This window comes from Oryctolagus cuniculus, chromosome 1 (genome assembly GCF_051225735.1).
Source record: "Oryctolagus cuniculus isolate XC-2025 breed Fujian yellow rabbit chromosome 1, ASM5122573v1, whole genome shotgun sequence".
NCBI classification, from domain to species: Eukaryota; Metazoa; Chordata; class Mammalia; order Lagomorpha; family Leporidae; genus Oryctolagus; species Oryctolagus cuniculus.
In genome coordinates, this window is record NC_142867.1 from 6,702,017 (window position 1) to 6,719,611 (window position 17,595).

The 17,595-nt window shown below is 63.4% G+C and overlaps 1 protein-coding gene and 1 long non-coding RNA gene across 28 annotated transcripts in view; one reads left to right on the forward strand and one right to left on the reverse strand.

The window, feature by feature from the left end:
• The window catches only part of NRXN2 (neurexin 2), a 109,597-nt gene that overhangs the window by 59,687 nt on the left and 32,315 nt on the right, over positions 1-17,595 (forward strand). For 11 of the 27 annotated variants that reach the window (XM_070068859.2, XM_070068909.2, XM_070068894.2 and 8 more), the window contains 6 exons: positions 6,951-6,977; positions 8,341-8,469; positions 8,787-9,168; positions 9,642-9,832; positions 11,184-11,357; positions 11,659-11,778. In XM_070068859.2, the coding sequence (XP_069924960.1) occupies positions 6,951-6,977; positions 8,341-8,469; positions 8,787-9,168; positions 9,642-9,832; positions 11,184-11,357; positions 11,659-11,778 (1,023 nt within the window). Of the gene's footprint in view, positions 1-6,950; positions 6,978-8,340; positions 8,470-8,786; positions 9,169-9,641; positions 9,833-11,183; positions 11,358-11,658; positions 11,779-15,836; positions 16,895-17,595 lie in introns of those variants that run through there. The other 16 variants (XM_070068867.2, XM_070068913.2, XM_070068941.2 and 13 more) reach the window with 6 other exon arrangements.
• Positions 12,132-17,230, reverse strand: LOC149128264 (uncharacterized). The gene is made up of 3 exons (XR_016216343.1): positions 17,093-17,230; positions 13,960-14,071; positions 12,132-12,356 (listed from the first exon to the last, which is right to left on the reverse strand). It is a non-coding gene; the product is annotated as an uncharacterized LOC149128264 (long non-coding RNA).

Here is a 17,595-nt window from a genome sequence, read left to right on the forward strand (position 1 = left end):
GTGGCAGAGATGGGGATGTGGAAGAGCTGAGCTCTTAGCTGCTCTGCCTGCAGGGCCGGCTGTGCTCACGAGTATAGGTGCACACTGGGCACAGGGGAACGTGCCGTGTTCCCGTCGCTGCCCTGCGTAGACATCAGATCACCAGACAGTGTTGCCATCCCAATTTTAAAGATTTATTTATTTATTTATTTATTTGAAAGGTGGAGAGAGAGGGAGAGACAGAGATCTTCCATGTGCTGGCTCACTTCCCAAATGACCACAACCACTGGAACTGGGCCAGGCTGAAGCCAGGAGCCTGGAACTGCATGCGGGTCTCCCACGGGGACGGCAGGTGCCCAAGCACTCTGGCCCCCTTCCGTTGCCCTCCCAGGTGCCTTGCCAGGGAGCTGGATTGGAAGTGGGGCAGCTGTCACTCAAACTGGCGCCCAAAGGGGATGCTGGTGTTACAGGCAGCGGCTTGACCTGCTGCACACAGCGCTGGCCCCAATATGCCCGTTCTATGGGTGATGGGATTCATATCTGAGTATTGACTTGTCCAACTTCCCAAAGCACCTGGTGGCCAGGGTAGGAGCCAGACAAACCCAGGTCACTGACCTGGAAGTACATTGCCTTTCCCGTCACCTCCAAAAGAGCTGGAGGTGGAGCTGCTTCCGGCTGCGGCCCTCAACAGGACGCGGCTGACCACCTCCGCCTGCGCCCATGGGTGAGCAGGTCTTGGCGCTGCATCACCTCACAGTCCCCAGGGTTCCCACCTGCACTGAGCCATGTGGCCCTTTGGCTCTCTCCATGGCCTTCAGCTCTCATGGTCAGGGCAAAAAGAAATAGCAGGCTCACTCGTTCAGCCAAGATGAGGGTACTTCAAAACATTTGTGGAGAACGGAATTAAACAATAAGTTTATTTTGGTAAAAAAAAAAAAAAGTTGAAATCCATGCATATGAGGGGTCTTCAGAAAGTTCGTGGAAGGGAGTGGGCGTTCAGCATCGGGGGTAAGATGCCCACTTCCACATGGGGTACCTGGCTCCTTGTCCTGCTCTGGCTTCCGGCTCCAGGCTCACCTCCCCGCCAGTGCAGACTCCAGGCAGCAGCAGGGATGGCTCAAGTGACCCCAGCCAATGGCTTTGCCCAGTCCCTGACATTGTAGCCATTCAGGAATGAATCAGTGGACAGGCGTGCTCTCTCTCGCTCGCTCTCACTCTCTCTCTCTCGCTCTCTGTCTCTCACTACCTCACAAATGAATAAACAAATTATTAAAAAGTATTCATGGGAAATGTGTATTATGAAAAAACACGCAATGAATTTCAAATTTGTTTTTGGGCCGGCGCCGCGGCTCACTAGGCTAATCTTCCACCTGCAGCGCCAGCACACTGGGTTCTAGTCCCGGTCGGGGCGCCGGATTCTGTCCCGGTTGCCCCTCTTCCAGGCCAGCTCTCTGCTGTGGCCAGGGAGTGCAGTGGAGGATGGCCCAGGTCCTTGGGCCTGAACCCGCATGGGAGACCAGGAGAAGTACCTGGTTCCTGGCTTCAGATCAGCGTGGTGCGCCAGCCGCAGCGCACCTGCCGTAGTGGCCACTTTGGGGGTGACCCAAAAAAACGGAAAAGGAAGACCTTTCTCTCTGTCTGTCTCTCTCTCACTGTCTAGCTCTGCCTGTCAAAAAATTTGTTTTGCACTAAACCAAGCTTCCATTTTAATTCCATTGTCCACAGAGCTGACGTGTCGCCCCTGTGTTTGTGGAACACCTTGGAAGTGCCAGGTGTGTCCCGACCAGGGCGACAGCAGTGGTCAGCAAGGCTCTGCCCTGTGCAGCTCTCCGCCCAGGGGGCCCTGGGAGGGAGAGGTCCTGAGCTGCCTTGAGCTGGGGCCCAATTCATCCGTTTCAGACGGCGTCTGGGAGCACTTTTTGGAAATGAGCACCCAGACACCTCCGTGGGAGGCGCCCTCCGGCCACTGGGGCCCTGCTGTGTGTCTTGGTCTGGAAGAGAAGCGAGGCCCTGTGAGTAGACGACAGTCCCCCGCTGCAGGAATGGCGAGCTCTGAGCACTCGCGTCTTCGCCAGCCATCTCGCCCTTGAGCTGCTGTCCAGGCCGTGTCTGGGACAGTCTGGCCTTTTGGGGCCTCATTAACCTCCAAGGGAACTGGAAAAGGTTTCTGCATAAATAGAATTATGAGAGTACTTCAAAAAGTTTGTGGAAAACCATGACAAGATAAGTTCATTTTGGTGTAAAAATTTTTGAAATGCATACATAGGTTTTCTTTTTTTTTTTTTTGAACTTAGTTAATCAAGTAGATTTTTAACAAATAGCTTAAAAAAAGATTTATTTATTTGAAAGGCAGTTGCAGAGAGAGAGAGAGAGAGAGAGAAAGAGAGAGAGAGAGAGGTCTTCCATCTGCTGGTTCACTCCCCAAATGGACACAATGGCTGGAACTGGTCTGATACGAAGCCAGGAACCAGGAGCTTCTTACCAGTCTCCCAAGCGGGTGCAGGGGCCCAAGCCCTTGGGCCATTTACTGCTTTCCCAGGCCACGGCAGAGAGCTGGATCGGAGTGGAACAGCTGGATCTTGAACCAGCTTCCATATGGGATGCTGGCCCTACAGGTGGCGGCTCAGCCTGCTACGCCACAGCACCGGCTCCATGCATAGGTTTTCATACTACGCATTTCCCACAAGCTTTTGGAACGCCCCTTGTATTTGTGCCTTGTCCTTTCCTTTTCTCTTTTTGGCCACCTGGCCGTTAGCTCCGCTGACAAGGACTTGCCCGGGGGTGGTGGTGGTGGGTGGACCTGGGGATCAGCAGAGCCAGTTGGAGGGTTTCCTGCAGCTCTGCTGTGACCAGGGTGCTGGGTGACAGCGCTGCAGGAGCCAGCAGATTGAGAAAGCCCCTTCGGCTGACGCTCCTCGGGTCTGTGTGACACCCTGCCCCTCTGGAACTGTCCCAGGAGCAAGGCACGAGCCCCGAGGCCCCAGGAGTGGCCCTGTGCCTCCTAGACTGCCCAGGTCTGGGTACCCAGCGTGGGCTCCCTGCTCCTTTGCCTGAGGCCAAGCACACAGACGCGCAGCAGGAAAACGCGGGGAATCTGATTTGCAGGGAAGCCAGATGCTTCTTGCTCTGTCCACCGGCCCCAGGAAGAAGCTTGGATTTCTTTGGCTTAAACAGGAGCCAGTGTCTGCGACCACCTGCGTGTATTCTGGTGGGTCCCGGCACCATTTCACTCCTCAGACCTGCCCTCTCTGGCAGTGCACATAAGCCCTCGGAAGTCCGAGAACAAGGTGGCCTCCTGGAAGAGCCCTTGTGTTAAGACTGACGTCGGGCAGGCAGGACCGACCGCCGTGCACCCTCACCCCTGGCCCGGCCCCGCCCTGCCCCGCCCCCGCCCGTGGAAGCGGAGGTGCTGAGATGCCATCTCTAGTGTGGCTGTGACCAGATGCTTGACGCAGACACATCTGTCTGCAGATGCCACTGATGTGTGGCCACTGCAGGCACCGGGGACACACGGGGGGCCCCACCCAGCCGTGGGATAGCACAGGAAGACTGGGGCTCCAGCCCTGCTGTCACGGATGCCTGAGTCGTTTCCCCTCTCTGAGCCTCTGTCTTCTTATCTGTGAAATGGAGCTAAGAGTCCTCACCCAGCCTGATTTCCGTGGTGGTTTTGAGGCTCAGATGGTATGATGGGGGTGCAGACAGCCTATAGATGTAAGGCACACACTCAGAGAGACCCTTACAGCCCTCTCCAAGGAAAACTGTCCTGGGATAGGGACCCAGGCTTGCAGCCAGGCCTGGGGACATCCACACAGCATCACCGAGTCTGGCCCCCCCCTGGGAGCCCCGTTCTGATCCCTGTCCTCCTTGCTGCCCCAGCGTGCAGGCCTCACAGACAGGCAGCAACACCAGGGCCCCCCGCCTGGCCTGCACTTGCTGCTGGGGACCTCAGGGAAGAAGCCTGGGTCTCCCCTGGAGGAGGGAGGCTGCAGTGACAGGAGGCAGCCTTGTAGCTTGCGAGGCTCCCGGGGGAGGACGTGAGGCTGCCAGGAGCCGCTTGGTGGGACGGCTGGGAGGGGGCCCTCAGTGCCAGCCTCCAGAGGTGGGCGCAGCCGGGGAAATTGGAGGAACCGACTGTGCCCTCCCAGCCTTTCCCGCTCACCATTCGTGAATCCCCTGTGTGCCCCTCGCCCCCCCCATGGGAGACCCTCCACCTCGGTCCCCGGGCCTTCAGTGCCGGGTGGCACTAGGATGGCCATCTGGTCATTAGCCCGTTGTGCCTTGGTGTCACCCTGCCTCTCTGAAATTCCCGCTTGGCCCTGAATTCTCGCGAGTTCCTGCTCTCAGGTGTTTCTGAGACAGAGTTGCTATCTGTCGGTTCATTCCCCAAATGCCCACAACCGCCCCAGGCAGGCAGGGGGCTGAATTCAATTCAGTTGTCTCCCACGGGCTGGGGTGGCAAGAACCCAGTTAATGACTTGGGCCGTCACCACGGCCTCGCCGGGTCTGCACTGCAGAAACCTGGACTTGAACTGGAGCTCATCTCGAGTCCAGGCGCTCTGACCTGGCCAGTGCCCAGCGCTGGCCGGCGTTTCCAGTCAGACTAAAGACACATTACATCACACCTGTGAGTCCCCAGGGGCTGGGGTACGTGTTGCTTCTTACTGGCGGCTGGTCTGTAGTAGCTCCCGAGCTCCGCCCAAGGCCGGGCTGCAGGGGAGCCTGCCCTGAACACAGGCCGCCCCAGGAGCAAGGCTGCCACTCCCTGGTGCCACCTCCCAGACCAGATGTGGCCAGCAGGCCCCCGAGGCTGCCTGCCTCGGACCCTGGGCCACCATGTGCCCTCCGCGGGGAGAGAAAGCCTCTCCCCCAAGTTCCTCTCCATGCCGCTCGCTCCCCTTGCCTCTGCCATCACATTCACACTGGGACCCGGGGCTGTCGGGCTGCACCGGGCCACACTGGGTACGTGCCGTCTGTTCCCTGCAGCTGAGGCGCGGGTCGCTAGTTACTGGTTAACCTTCTTGGGCTCTGCTTGGACGAGTGTGCATGCCGAAGAGGCTAGCTGTCTTCTCATTCTCCGTCCTGGGCTTCCCGCTAGGAGGGGCTGGCTCGCTCTCTCCGCTGGAGCAGGGGACTTCTGAGGGCGGGGTCGCTGCAGGGTGGGCCTGGCGCTGTCACCTCTTCTCCGGACAGACGGACCCGCTCTGCCTGGTGCTCCCCCGCTGGCAAGGGCAGGATGCCGAGCTGCTCCCAGCAGGGGTCGGCCTGCCCTTCCAGCCCCCTTTTTTCTTTTTTGGACCCTTCATGGGTGAAGACTCTGCTGGCCCTGAGAGAGCCCCCCGAGACCTGTCTCCAGGGCCTGGCACCGCTCCCTCTGCCCAGCCTCTCTCCCTCCCTCCGCTCCCCTGCTTCTTCCTCTCTTCTCTCTCTACTCTCTCTGCCTGCTCCCTCCCACTGGGACTTCTCACTTCCTCCCGTGCCTGCCTCGGACCTTCCTCTGCCTCCTCCGCGGCTCCCTTGGTGCCAGGCTGTGGCCCCAGGTTCCGGCTGCTCCCTCCACTCTTCTGCTGCGGTTGACAACGCGTGTGGAGCTCAGCTGTACTGCCCGAGAGGCCCATGACCCTCACAGCCGCAGGGGCATCTGTTCACCTCCACTGCAGGAACCTTCGGGGGCCCGGGGGACGCCAGGCACTGCCCCACCCCCATGGCTCCCTGGGCCATGGGACACAGGGGTACGGCCTATTCTGGGAGCCCAGCTACGTTGTTTACCAAGGGCCGACAGTGCACCCTCTCTGAATGGCAGGGGCCAGCCCAGGGCAAACCTGCTAGCCTGCTCCCTGCTTGGGATCCTGTTCCTGCCCCTCAGCTCCCAGAGGGGGAAGTGCGTCACCCAAGGTCACCCAGTGTCACGTCAGGACTTAGTCGAGGCTTCCCTCCCCTGCCTCTCCATGCAGGGCTTGCTCGAGCTCCAGCCGGTCCCGCTCCCTTGGGTGGAGTCTGACGGGGCAGCGCTGGCACCCTCAGGCCTTACACCTGAACTTCGTAGGACGTAGTGCTCTGTTCCCTCTGCAAGGGCCGGCTGACTCCCACCTGTGCTCCGGGCCTCGCGCTGCAGGCTGCACGAGGTCATGTGCTTTCTGCCCGTGCGGGGTGCCCTGCCTCGAAGCTGGAGGACAGCGATGCCAGGACAGGGGCAGGAGCGTTTGCTTTCGGGGCCTGCCTGCTCCTGAACTTGCTTTGTGTCCCCAGAGAAGTCATATTTGGGGCACTGTGTCCCCAGCTGTGAGGCCTCGACTTCTCCTTTGGCAAGCAGGGCGATTCGAGGTCCTCTTCACGGGGAAGGACCACCCCAGTCCCCAGTGGGAGCCGGGCACCCCCAGGATAGGGAGGTGTGAAGGAAGGTTCCTGCAGGGGTGGTGCCAAGCCCCTGGGGCTTTGGGAGGGTATGGCCTCGGGAAGGGGACTCTGGGGCGGACCCCTCCATTTAGCTCGGAGCGCAGAGGGGCACGGGAGTGACATGTCCCACCTGGGCTCTGAGCGGGAGTCGTCCCAGAGCAGGGGATGCAGGGACCCTGGCCCTCCTCACTCATCTCTTTCCTGAGACTGGGGAGATGGGGGGTTGGCCAAGCCCTCAGCCCCCAGGGATCCCCTGTGCGGCTGGGACTCCCAAGGTGCCCGTCTCCCCCAGACACCAGAGGCCTGGGCCCTTCCAAAAAGGGGGTTGCAAGTCCTCCTGTCACCGGGTTGCCCTGCCTGCTGGCTCTCGGGAGGCTTGGAGCCCTCTTGGGGGCAGGAGGGACTGGGGTCTGCCTGAGGAATGGGAGAAGGCACCTGGACACGCGTGGTCCCCAGAAAGTGGTCCCGGGGGGAATCCCCGCCTGCAGACACCCCTCCCTGTGAAGGATGTAAAAAAAAAAAACTTGTTTTACCTTTTTGTCTCCCCTCCCCCTCTGCCCGCCCCATGGCCCCCCCAGACTGCCTGCGCGTCGGCTGCGCACCCAGTAAGTGGCTTGCCTCTTCTTCTGCAGAGTCCCAGGGACTGGGATGCTGGCTACTGGGATTTAGGGAAGGGTGGGAGGAGAAGCCTTCATCACTGGTTTGTGTGGGGTTGGGCTGCGGGGGGAGGATGCGGTGGGGGTGGGGGCTGTGGAGGGCAGAATGGGTGGAATGAGGCAGAACGGGGAGAGCAGGAGGAGGGTCCGTGGTCAGGCTGCTCCCTGGGTTCTGGGAGAGGGACGACCAGGACACCTTGTGGCCCAAGTCAGCAGGACGGTGTGGAGAAGACGAGATTGGGGCTGGATGGCAGCTTCCCGGGCCATCCCACTCTCTTAGCCACCTTGCAGCCTAAGCCTGAGACCGGCGTGGGGATTTGCCGCTGCGTCTCTAGATGTGGCCACCAGGGGGCAAGCAAGGCACGCGGGAAAGACAGTGAGGGGCGGAAGGGCCTGAGTTTAGCCCCTCTGCTCCTTGTGGGCTGGGGAGTCCTCCCTAGCTGACCGTGCAGGCTCTCAGCAGGAGTCAGATGGAGAGCAGATGGAGTAGTCGAGGCATCCCGGTGCTGTGGGCTCAGTGCTGGTCTCAGCGTGTCCACATGGTGTGTCTGAGCGCGGGCACAGGCAGAGACCCTGCATTTGCCCAGTCTCTTGCCTTACACGTGAGGCATGGTGGGTGTCCTTGAAGGCCAGCACCCCCGGCCCTGGCTGAAGTGGCCGCCAGGGGCTTGGGGATGACCTGGAAGTGTGCAAGGGCCAGTGCTGCCTGGAAGAGGAGCAGAGTTGGCCCTAGTCCTGGACACCTGATGATCCTGGCCATCATTCCTAAGAAACAGAACACTGCCCTCTCTGGCTGTGTGCGTGTGGCTGCCTGCCCATGTGTGCGGTAACCCAGGCGGGTGCAGTGGGAGAGCTGGGCTGTCCAGGTTGGGGAGGAAGCTACGGGCACACAGCTCCACTTGGGTACGTGGTCAGACTGTGAGATTTTGAGAGCTTTAGGTCCGTGCTGAGACGCTGGGAATTTAGTGGCTGGTGACACATGGAGCAGGTCGTGAGAGGCCCCCAGAGGTTGGGGGAGTGGGACAGTCTGGGTTGTAGGCGTGAGTGTGTACAGGGCCTCAGGGCACCGCTCCAGGGGCACCGTTCACTTCATCTGCTTTGCACAAGGTTCCCTCTGAAGTCGTGCAAAGTCATGGCACTGAGTGTGTCTGGGCTTGTGGCTGGGGCGGGGGTGTGCGTGTCAAAAGCTCTGGGTATGCGTGCATTCCAGGTGTGAGGTGAGGCCTTGAGTGTGTGCACACGGGCGTGTGGCACGGCTGGAAGCCGCCACGGGCTGTGCAGGTGCACAGGCGCCATGCTCACTCCCCCCTTGGTGCTGCAGGGAAAGGCCCCGAGACGCTGTTTGCGGGGCACAAGCTCAATGACAATGAGTGGCACACGGTGAGGGTGGTACGGCGTGGCAAGAGCCTGCAGCTGTCTGTGGACAACGTGACCGTGGAGGGTAGGTGGTCTGGGCCACAGGGTGACCACTGCTGGGGCTCCCGCGTAGGGCGGCATGCTGGGAGCTGCTTCTGTCATTTCTCCCCCGCCCCCCGGGTGGTATGTTTTGGGGTCTGGACAGTGGGACCGTCTCTCTCCCGCCACGGGCAGCGTTTTCCTGGGCCTCACAGCCCTTAGGTGCAGCTCCCCCCGGCGCTGTGTTTGCTGCCGGACCAGCTGAGGTCATCTCTGGTGTCGCCCCCACGTGGCCGTGGTGTGGGGGGAGGCTGCCGGGAAGCTGAGGCGCAGCCCTCTCACTGGGTCTCCCGTCCCGAGCAGGGCAGATGGCGGGAGCCCACACGCGGCTGGAGTTCCACAACATAGAGACGGGCATCATGACGGAGCGGCGGTTCATCTCCGTGGTGCCCTCCAACTTCATTGGGCACCTGAGTGGGCTGGTGTTCAACGGCCAGCCCTACATGGACCAGTGCAAGGACGGCGACATCACCTACTGTGAGCTCAACGCTCGCTTCGGGCTGCGCGCCATCGTGGCCGACCCCGTGACCTTCAAGAGCCGCAGCAGCTACTTGGCGCTCGCCACGCTCCAGGCCTATGCCTCCATGCACCTCTTCTTCCAGTTCAAGACCACGGCCCCCGACGGGCTCTTGCTGTTCAACTCAGGCAACGGCAATGACTTCATTGTCATCGAGCTGGTCAAGGGGTGAGGGGCAGGGCACACCGCGCGGCTGGTGGGAGATGACCCCTCCCCTGCTGACCCCGAGGCAGCTCCCTGGCCACGGGGTCCCCCAGGCCGCAGGCCACAGGTCAAGCTCCAGGTTCCCAACCGCCCACCTGGAGGCTGTTCCTCCATCAGTCACACCGCCACACCGCTGGCTGCGCACTCCCCAGCTGTAGCCAACCTCTGGCTCTCCCTGAGTCCTACCCCAGAACAACTCAGTCCATGCCTCCAGGGACCCCTGCTGCCCCCCCCCCCCCCGAGCCTGTGTCACAGCCAGGTTGCCCTCTGCCCCTCCCCCCTGAGACAGGCCCTCACGCCACAGCCCTCTTGCTGTTGGCTGGGGGGGGGGGGTGTCCCCTTCCTCTGGGCTCTCCCTCTCAGTCCCTTCTTCCCCCAGGACCCCTCCCCCACGCCGCCCCTCCCTGACCCCGTGTCTCCTCCCTACCGTGGGGCAGGTACATCCACTACGTGTTTGACCTGGGGAATGGCCCGTCCTTGATGAAGGGGAACTCAGACAAACCAGTCAATGACAACCAGTGGCACAACGTGGTGGTGTCCAGGGACCCGGGCAACGTGCACACACTCAAGATCGACTCCCGCACTGTCACACAGCACTCCAACGGCGCCCGAAACCTCGATCTCAAAGGTGGGCGGGGGCCTCTCAGGAGGCCTGGCCCTGGCCCGCACGCCCCGCCCCTAGTCCCCGGCCCTCTTTCCCTCTCTCCACCGTGTCGGCTCGACAGTTTTCTGTCAGTGTTCCTGTGGGCCCTCCCGTGTGTCCGCCTCCTAACCCAGGACGTTGGTCACAGGATGTGCCTCCTGGGGTGCTCAGTGGCATTGTTCTAGAGCCAGGAAGAGGTGGTCCGGGCTTCCCAGGGGCCTCTCGGGGCTCCACGGCTGAGAAGCCTGCGTTGGTCGAGGACTGGAGAGAGAACAGGGCGCTGACACAGCCCTGGGTGGGGAAGGTGATGAGGGTGAGCGGTGGCCGGAGCTGGGCCCCCAGTGTCCTGTAGCTGGACTCTCGTGGGACCCAGGCTTCCCTGGTGTGCTCAGGGCCCCGCGTTCCCCTGGCATCTTCAGTAACCATCAAAGCACTCGTGGCTTGTGCCCAGAGGGGTGGCCGAGCAGCGGGAGCAGCAGGCTGAGCTCGGGGGCTTGGTGATTAGAGAGGGCGGCCAAGCGTCCTCAGAGCCAGCCAAGGCCTCCCTGGGAGCCACCTCCTCGGACCTGCCACACCGCCTCCCAGCTCCATAGCGCCCCCTGGTGTCAGTGGGACTGGGACGTTCAGAGCGCGGGAACAGTTCTGGGAGACCACTGACTTCACAGGGTCGATGGGAAGCTCTGGGCACGGCGCTGCACATCCTCTTTGCTCCCAGGAGGGGGCGACGTGTCACAGTGAATCGGAATGGACAGCAAGCCCGGGGTTACCTTGGCTGCTCTGGCGCTGCCGGGCTTGAGCGGGTGGTCAAGGCAGCAGATTGGTGTCTTGGCTGAAGCTGTGCTACGCACCGGCCCAGGCTTCCAGGGTGCTGGATTCCATGTGGGGGATCAGGGGGCCCCCGAAGTGAATTTCTTCCCAGAGCCCCCTAGGCTAAGTTCTAGAGAGCCAGGCTTAGAGGGTCCTAGGAGAGAACCGGAGTTGGGAGAGGCCTGGGAAGTTCTGAGAATGGGAGACTCGAGGAGGGAAGGAGCGGGGGTGGAGGGGGCGGGGCGGCTCTGAAAGGCCCTGATTACGGCCGGAACTGGAATCAAAGCGCGTGGGGGCGGGCAGGCTCCTGCAGCTGCCCCCACCCCCACCCCCCAGGCATCTGGGCTGCTCTGGGAGGGGCGTAGACAGATGGCGAAGTGGAGAGGAAAGCAGGCAGAGGTGGGGGTGGGGACACCTCAGGTCAGAGCGGGCTGGGTGGGAGGGCCTGCGGGCCTGTGCCTGTGTCCGGGGGTGGGGGGGGGGGAACGGGGATGGCAATGCCTGGGCGCTGACCCCACACCCTTCGCAGGGGAGTTGTACATTGGCGGTCTGAGCAAGAACATGTTTAGCAACCTGCCCAAGCTGGTGGCCTCCCGGGACGGCTTTCAGGGCTGCCTGGCCTCGGTGGACCTCAACGGGCGCCTCCCAGACCTCATCGCCGACGCCCTGCACCGCATCGGGCAGGTGGAGAGGGGCTGTGATGGTGAGTGGGGGTGGAAGAGCTGGGTGGGCAGAGGCTCTCCTTCCCAGGCCTCGGGGGAACCCGTCCCCACGACCCTGCAGCAGGGCAGGTGAAGCGTCACTCGCCTCTCGGCCGCTTCCTGCCCTGGCTTGTGCCCTCCACGCCTGCTGGAACACCCCCCCCCCCCCCCCCCCAGCGCTTGGCCCTGTCTGCTGCTGCTGCTGAGAGCAAGACCTCTCTGCCCGCCCGGAGCTGCCGCACCTCCCGGGGAGGGAGAGGGCTTGGCTGAGCCCGGGGTGTTTCTTCCTCCTGCTCCTCCCAGGCCCCAGCACCACCTGCACCGAAGACTCCTGTGCCAACCAGGGCGTCTGCCTGCAGCAGTGGGACGGCTTCACCTGTGACTGCACCATGACCTCCTACGGAGGCCCCGTCTGCAACGACCGTGAGTGCTGGGCGGGGGCTGGGCGGCCGGGGAGGGGCGGGGGTCCAGGCCCACTCCCAGCCATAGGACTGGAGTTGGGGGGTGTCTCCGAGGGCCCAAGAGCTGTGCTTGTCACTTCCTTCCCCTCCCTTGCCACGAGAGCCCCCAGGGGTGCGGCTGGCTGCCACCCCCTCTCAGAGTCCGCCGATGGCCTCTCCGCGTTCTGAGCAGGTGGGACCCGGCTCCCTTCACCCACGGCCAGCAGTGCCAGCCTCGGGGCAGTGAACTTGCTGCTGTCCTGTGTGATCTTGGCAGTGGCCCACGCGTCATGCATGCACTCTTTTTTTTAAAGATTTGTTTATTTGAAAGTCAGAATTATACACAGAGAGAAGGAGAGGCAGAGAGAGAGAGAGAGAGAGAGAGAGAGAGAGAGAGAGAGAGTCTTCTATTTGCTGGTTCACTCCCCTATTGGCCGCAGTGGTCAGAGCTGTGCCAATCTGAAGCTGGGAGCCACGAATTTCTTCCGGGTCTTCCATGTGGGTGCAGGGTCCCAAGGACTTGGGCCATCTTCTCCTGCTTTCCCAGGCCATAGCAGAGAGCTGGATCGGAAGTGGAGCAGCCGGGACTTGAACCGGTGCCCATATGGGATGCCGGCACTGCAGGCGACGGCTTTACCCGCTACGCCCCAGCGCCGGCCCCAGCATGTACTCTTGCACATGGAGGGGGCTCTTATTCACCTGCACCCCCCTCGCTCTGGTGCCCAGAGAAGCCTGCGGTGGGAGCCACAGCAGGCCCACATGGCAGAGACAGGCTCCGGGATCCCCAGGGGGCCAGGCTGCCATCACCTGGGTTCTCTGGATGTGGGCCTGCTGTTCCCCGTTTCTCCCTGAAGAGTCCCAGCTGCAGGTCGTCCCCTTGAGCCGCAAGGACACTCCCGGGCGTCCTCGCTTGGTCTGCCCTCCCTGTCGGGGCGTCCGCCTGCTGGCTTGCGTCTTGTTGGAGGCCCTCCCCAGAGAGGGCAGCTTCTGCAGCAGTTCTGCTCCCTGGTGGTTGGGGGCCAGCAGCTGGGCAGAGCCTGGCTCAGGGCAGGCAGCTGGGGCAGGCGCGGGGAGAGGCGGCCTTCTGCTTGCCGGGAGGATGGGCCTTGGCATTTCCCGGGGATAACCGCGCTGAGCAGAGAAGTCAGCTGCCCGGGAAAGACGCACGCACACGCACACACACACACACACACACACACACCCTCTACAGCCGTGGACACGAGGCCTGGGAAAGGCCGTGGACTTCTGGAGGTAGCTCCTGGCAGAGCTGGGATCAGAGCCTGGGCCAGGCTCTTGTCTCCTTCCCACCTCGCTGGCCGTGTGTCCGCCGGGTGGCAGTCAGGCACCCTGCAGAAGCTCCTGGTTCCGGGAACCGGAGCGCTCGGTGGGTGCTGGTTCCCTTTGAGAACACGTCCAGCCCGTGCCCCTCAGCACTTCCTTGCTATTTGCAGGCACGGCCGGCTGTTGGGCACCACCGCCCTGACCCCCGGTTTTCCTTGTGGGGTCTGCTGCCCAGTGTGCCTTCCGAGCCTCCCATGGCAGCTGGGGCAGTGGACCACTCCCTTCCGGGCCACTCAGCTACATACACATCCGGTGAGGACACTAAATGGCAAACCTTGGCCGCTGACCCTTTACAAAGCCTTGATGCTGGAGAAGACAGTGGCGTGCGGACGATGAGGGAACTGGCCCCAGGAAGAGACGGGACTTGCTCCGAGCCCTAGAGGGTGCGGCTAGAAGGACCCTGTTACTCCCTGCTCCTCACTGAGTTCTGGGGTGGAGGTGGTGGCCACCATGGAGGGAATCAGCCGCCCCTCAACACTACTCACCTGCCACATGCTGGGGCCTTCGGGGAAGGGGCCCAGGAGGTGGGGAGGGGGGGTCTGGGGAGTTGCGTCACTTCAGCAGGGCTGAAGCAACCTCTCTGGGTTCCAGGCTGCGGGAGGCAGGGAGAGTGGGGGTGGGGGAGCAGGGCTGGCCTTGCGAAGTGTCACCATCCCCAAGCGCTGGTCCTCAGGCACAGCCTGAGCCAAGCTGTGGAGCTAAAGACAAGGTAGGTGCAAGCTGGGAGCCCCGCGGGACTGGTGAGCTGCTCCCGCTCCTCTCCCGGGGCTGCGCCCCTGCCTGGCTTGTCTGGGTGTTCGGGGTTCTCTCTGAGGGCGGTCACCTGGGCCTCGCAGTGGCCTTTCCTGGCGTAGGGTCTCCGTGTCTCCATCGCTGACCTCCGTGTTCCTCTAAGCCTGGGGCGGGGGTGTCTCTGCCGTGGAGGACAGTGGAGGCTGTGGAGTGATGGGGGAAGGGGTGGGGCCCCAGGACGGGCACTTCCTGCCGCCGCCCTGCCTTCCAGAGACTGCCTGCTGCCTGTCCGGGCGGTCAGCTCCGCACCATCGCGGCCCGTCTCCATCTCGGCAGCCTCTATTGATCTCTCCACACCTCTGTCTCTCCCTTCCTTTCCCTCTAGCCCCCCCCCAGCATCTCCCCCCACCCCGCCTCGACCCAGTCCCCACTCACTGCTATTGATTGGCCTCCAGGCGGCTTCCCTTCCTCTCCTCTCGCTGGCAGCTCCTCCCCCTCTCCCTCTGGGACCATACATTTTCTGCCTGCTCAGAGCTCCGCCAGTCTATATGCCAGAGCCCGGGGTGCAGGAACGGGAGGGAGCGGGCGGGGGGACACAGCCTCGGGGAGCCCCAGCCTCGCGTCTCTCCTTCACGAGGCCCCAGGCCTCCTTTGGGGGTCACCTAGGACCCCCTTGCTTCACGTTTGAAGGGCTGGGGCATCTGGCCCTGGCGTCCAGCACGAGGGGTGGCAGCAGCGGTGGAGGGAGCTGTCCCAGGTCCTGACCGCATTTGTCTGGGACAGCTCGGGGCTCCTCCCCCTGCCCCTCCCACCCCCTTCCTCACCTGCTTCCCACCCTACCCACCTCTCCTCACCCTGCTACACCATCTTGGAGCTCCCTCCCTGCCACACCTCCCCTGAGGAGGTTGACTGGGGAAGGGGGAAGGGAGGCCCCTTGCGCTTGCTTTGGGGGCCATGACAAGTGCTTCCTAGAGGCCCCCCAAAAGTTTGGGGGGCATGTCCCAGGTGGGGGGCAACTTGAAGGAGACATGGTGTCCTCAGCCGCGCATAAGTGGCCCAGGAAGGGTTTTGTCCTAAATGGGACACTCAGTGGACAGGGGTTGTGGAGAACCCTGTGGAGGGAGACATGGGGGGGTGGGGCAGTGAGAGTGGAGAGGAAAGACTGGGTGGGGGCAGGAGGGCCTTGTGCAGAGGGTAGGGAGCACCGATAAAGTGGAGACTGTGTGCGCGCGCGCGTGTGCATGTGTGTGCGTGTGCATGTGTGTGCGTGCGTGTGTGCATGTGCATGTGTGTGTATGCGTGTGTGCATGCGTGCATGTGTGTGTGTGCGTGCGTGTGTGTGTGGAGTGTCTCTGGGGCTCTGGGTGCATTGTTTGTGGGTGACCCTGTTTTGAGGGTGAACTTGGGGAGATAGGGATGTCTACGTGTGTGTTGGCCTTGGCCATTCATCACCTGTGATCAAGCATGTTTGTGTGCACCCACACGTGTGCCTCTGCGAACATGTGATTTGGTGTGCCAATGTCTGAGCACATGTGTGCACATATGTGTTTGAGCTGTGTGCCTCCCACAGTGGTGCCGTGTAGCACATGGGCGTCTCCCTACACTGTCTCGGCCACATCCCAGCGCGCACGTGCGTTCCGAGGGGTGCGTGCCGAGCTGGCGGTGGCCACATCTCTGCACGCAGGACCGGCGAGCAGTATTGGGGTTCGTCTATGTGGGAGAGGGGGAGGGGAAGAGGAGGAAGAGAGCGGCCTCCCTTGCTAGCCTCAGTCCTGTTCAATTATTCAGCAGGGCCCCTTGGCGGGGGGGGGGGGGGGGCGAGCTGGAGGAGAGCGCGCGCCCGAGCGCGGGGGAGGGGCGGGCGCGCGCAGAGGCGAGGCAAGCGCTGAGCGGGCCGGCCAGGTGCCGCGCGGCGGAGCTGCCCAGCGCCGCCCGCAGCTCGGGAGCCGCTCGGGTCCCTCCGCCCTGCCCCCTCCTCCTCCCGCGTTCCCCCTCCCTCGCCTCTCCTCTCCCCTCCTTCCCTCCCTCCCGGGCTCTCTGCCTCCCTCCCTCTCCCTTCCAGCCCTCCCAGCCTCTGCAGCAACACTCCGCTGCCTCCATCTCTCCGCCGGAATCTCGCAGGCTCGCGCCTTCCCTCGGCTCATCCCCACTCCCCTCCTCTCCTCTCCCCTCCTCTCCCTTCGTCCCCCCTCACCCGGATTTGCTACCCTTCCCCCTTCTCCCGCCCCCTCCCCCGGCCGCTCCCTCCTTTCCCCGGGCCTCGGACGGACAGGCGGCAGCGGCAGCGCGGCCGGCCCTAGTCTCCGTCGGTCTCCCGCTCTCCGGGGAGCCGGGCTCGGTCCCTCTCCCCTCCTCCAGCCCGCACCCCCTCCCCGCCCGGCTCCGTTTTTCCGCAGGATTCCCCCGCTGCCCCCTCCCTCTCCACCCGGCACCATGCCCCCTCCCCCGGGCGCTCCCCCGGGTTTCTGACGGCCCTGTGCGCCGCTCCGACCCCGCCGGGATGCGGGGAGACCCCTAGCTCTTCGCGATGGACCCCGGCGTCCTGCACCTTGGCGTTGCCGCTCCGCGGAGCCCGGATTTCCCGGCGGGATCCAGTTGATTTCGTGGGCTCCGGACCGAGGCTTGGGCTCTGGTTTTTCCTTCTCATCACCCTTACCCCCCCTCCCGGAGCTAGGAGCCGGAGGGGGGCTTCGCGGGGCTGCACGGCCCCGCGTCCCCGCCCCCGGCCATGGGGCTGTGAGACGGCCGCCCCCGGGCCGAAATGCCCCCCGGGGGGAGCGGGCCGGGGGGGTGCCCGCGCCGCCCCCCCGCCCTGGCCGGGCCCCTGCCGCCGCCGCCGCCGCCGCCTCCTCTGCTGCCGCCGCCGCCGCTGCTACTGCTGATGCTGTTGCTGCTGGGGGCGGCCGAGGGGGCTCGGGTCTCCTCCAGCCTCAGCACAACCCACCACGTCCACCACTTTCACAGCAAGCACGGCACCGTGCCCATCGCCATCAACCGCATGCCCTTCCTCACCCGCGGCGGGCACGGTAAGTGGCGCCGCGCCGCTGGGCCGCGGCCTCCGACGTGCGGGACCCAGGCCCCCGCGGGCCGCACCCGGCTGTGCGCGCCGGAGCCCCCTCACCTCGTGTCTGTCTCGGGTTCCCACCATCTCGGCCCCACCCTGGCCTCCATAACTCTACCTTCCCCTCCCCCCACCATGTCTTCACTTTGCCTCCCTGTCTCACCTTGCGCCCACCCCGGTGTGCGGGTAATCGCCTCCGGTTCCCGCAGCCCCACCGCCTGCCTGCCTGTCCTCCCTCCTCCCATCTTTGACCCTCACGGCCAAGCCCCTCGCTGCCCCTTAGTGTGTCTCCATCTGTCTGACTTCCATCTCTGCCTCACCCTCACCTTCCCACGGCTGGTCTGTCACCCCCTGCAGCCCCTCCCACCGCTGTCCCATCTGTCATCCCTGCCGCTGACAAGTCCCCTCTCTCCCTCTCTCGCCTCCTGCGGTCTGTCTCCCCCTGCCCTCAAATCTTCCCCTCTTGTTCCCTCCCCGGCCTCTGGCCCCACCAAGCAGTCTGCTCACACCCCTGTCCCGTGTTCTCCTGCCCTCTTTCCCCTCCTCCCCACTTCTCCCCTTACACCTGCTCATCTCAGCCACCTGCACCCCGACCGCTGTACCCGCGGGGCTTCCCGTGTGAGTTCCCAGGCCCTCAGAACCTTCTGCCTCAGACCCCTGGCCTTC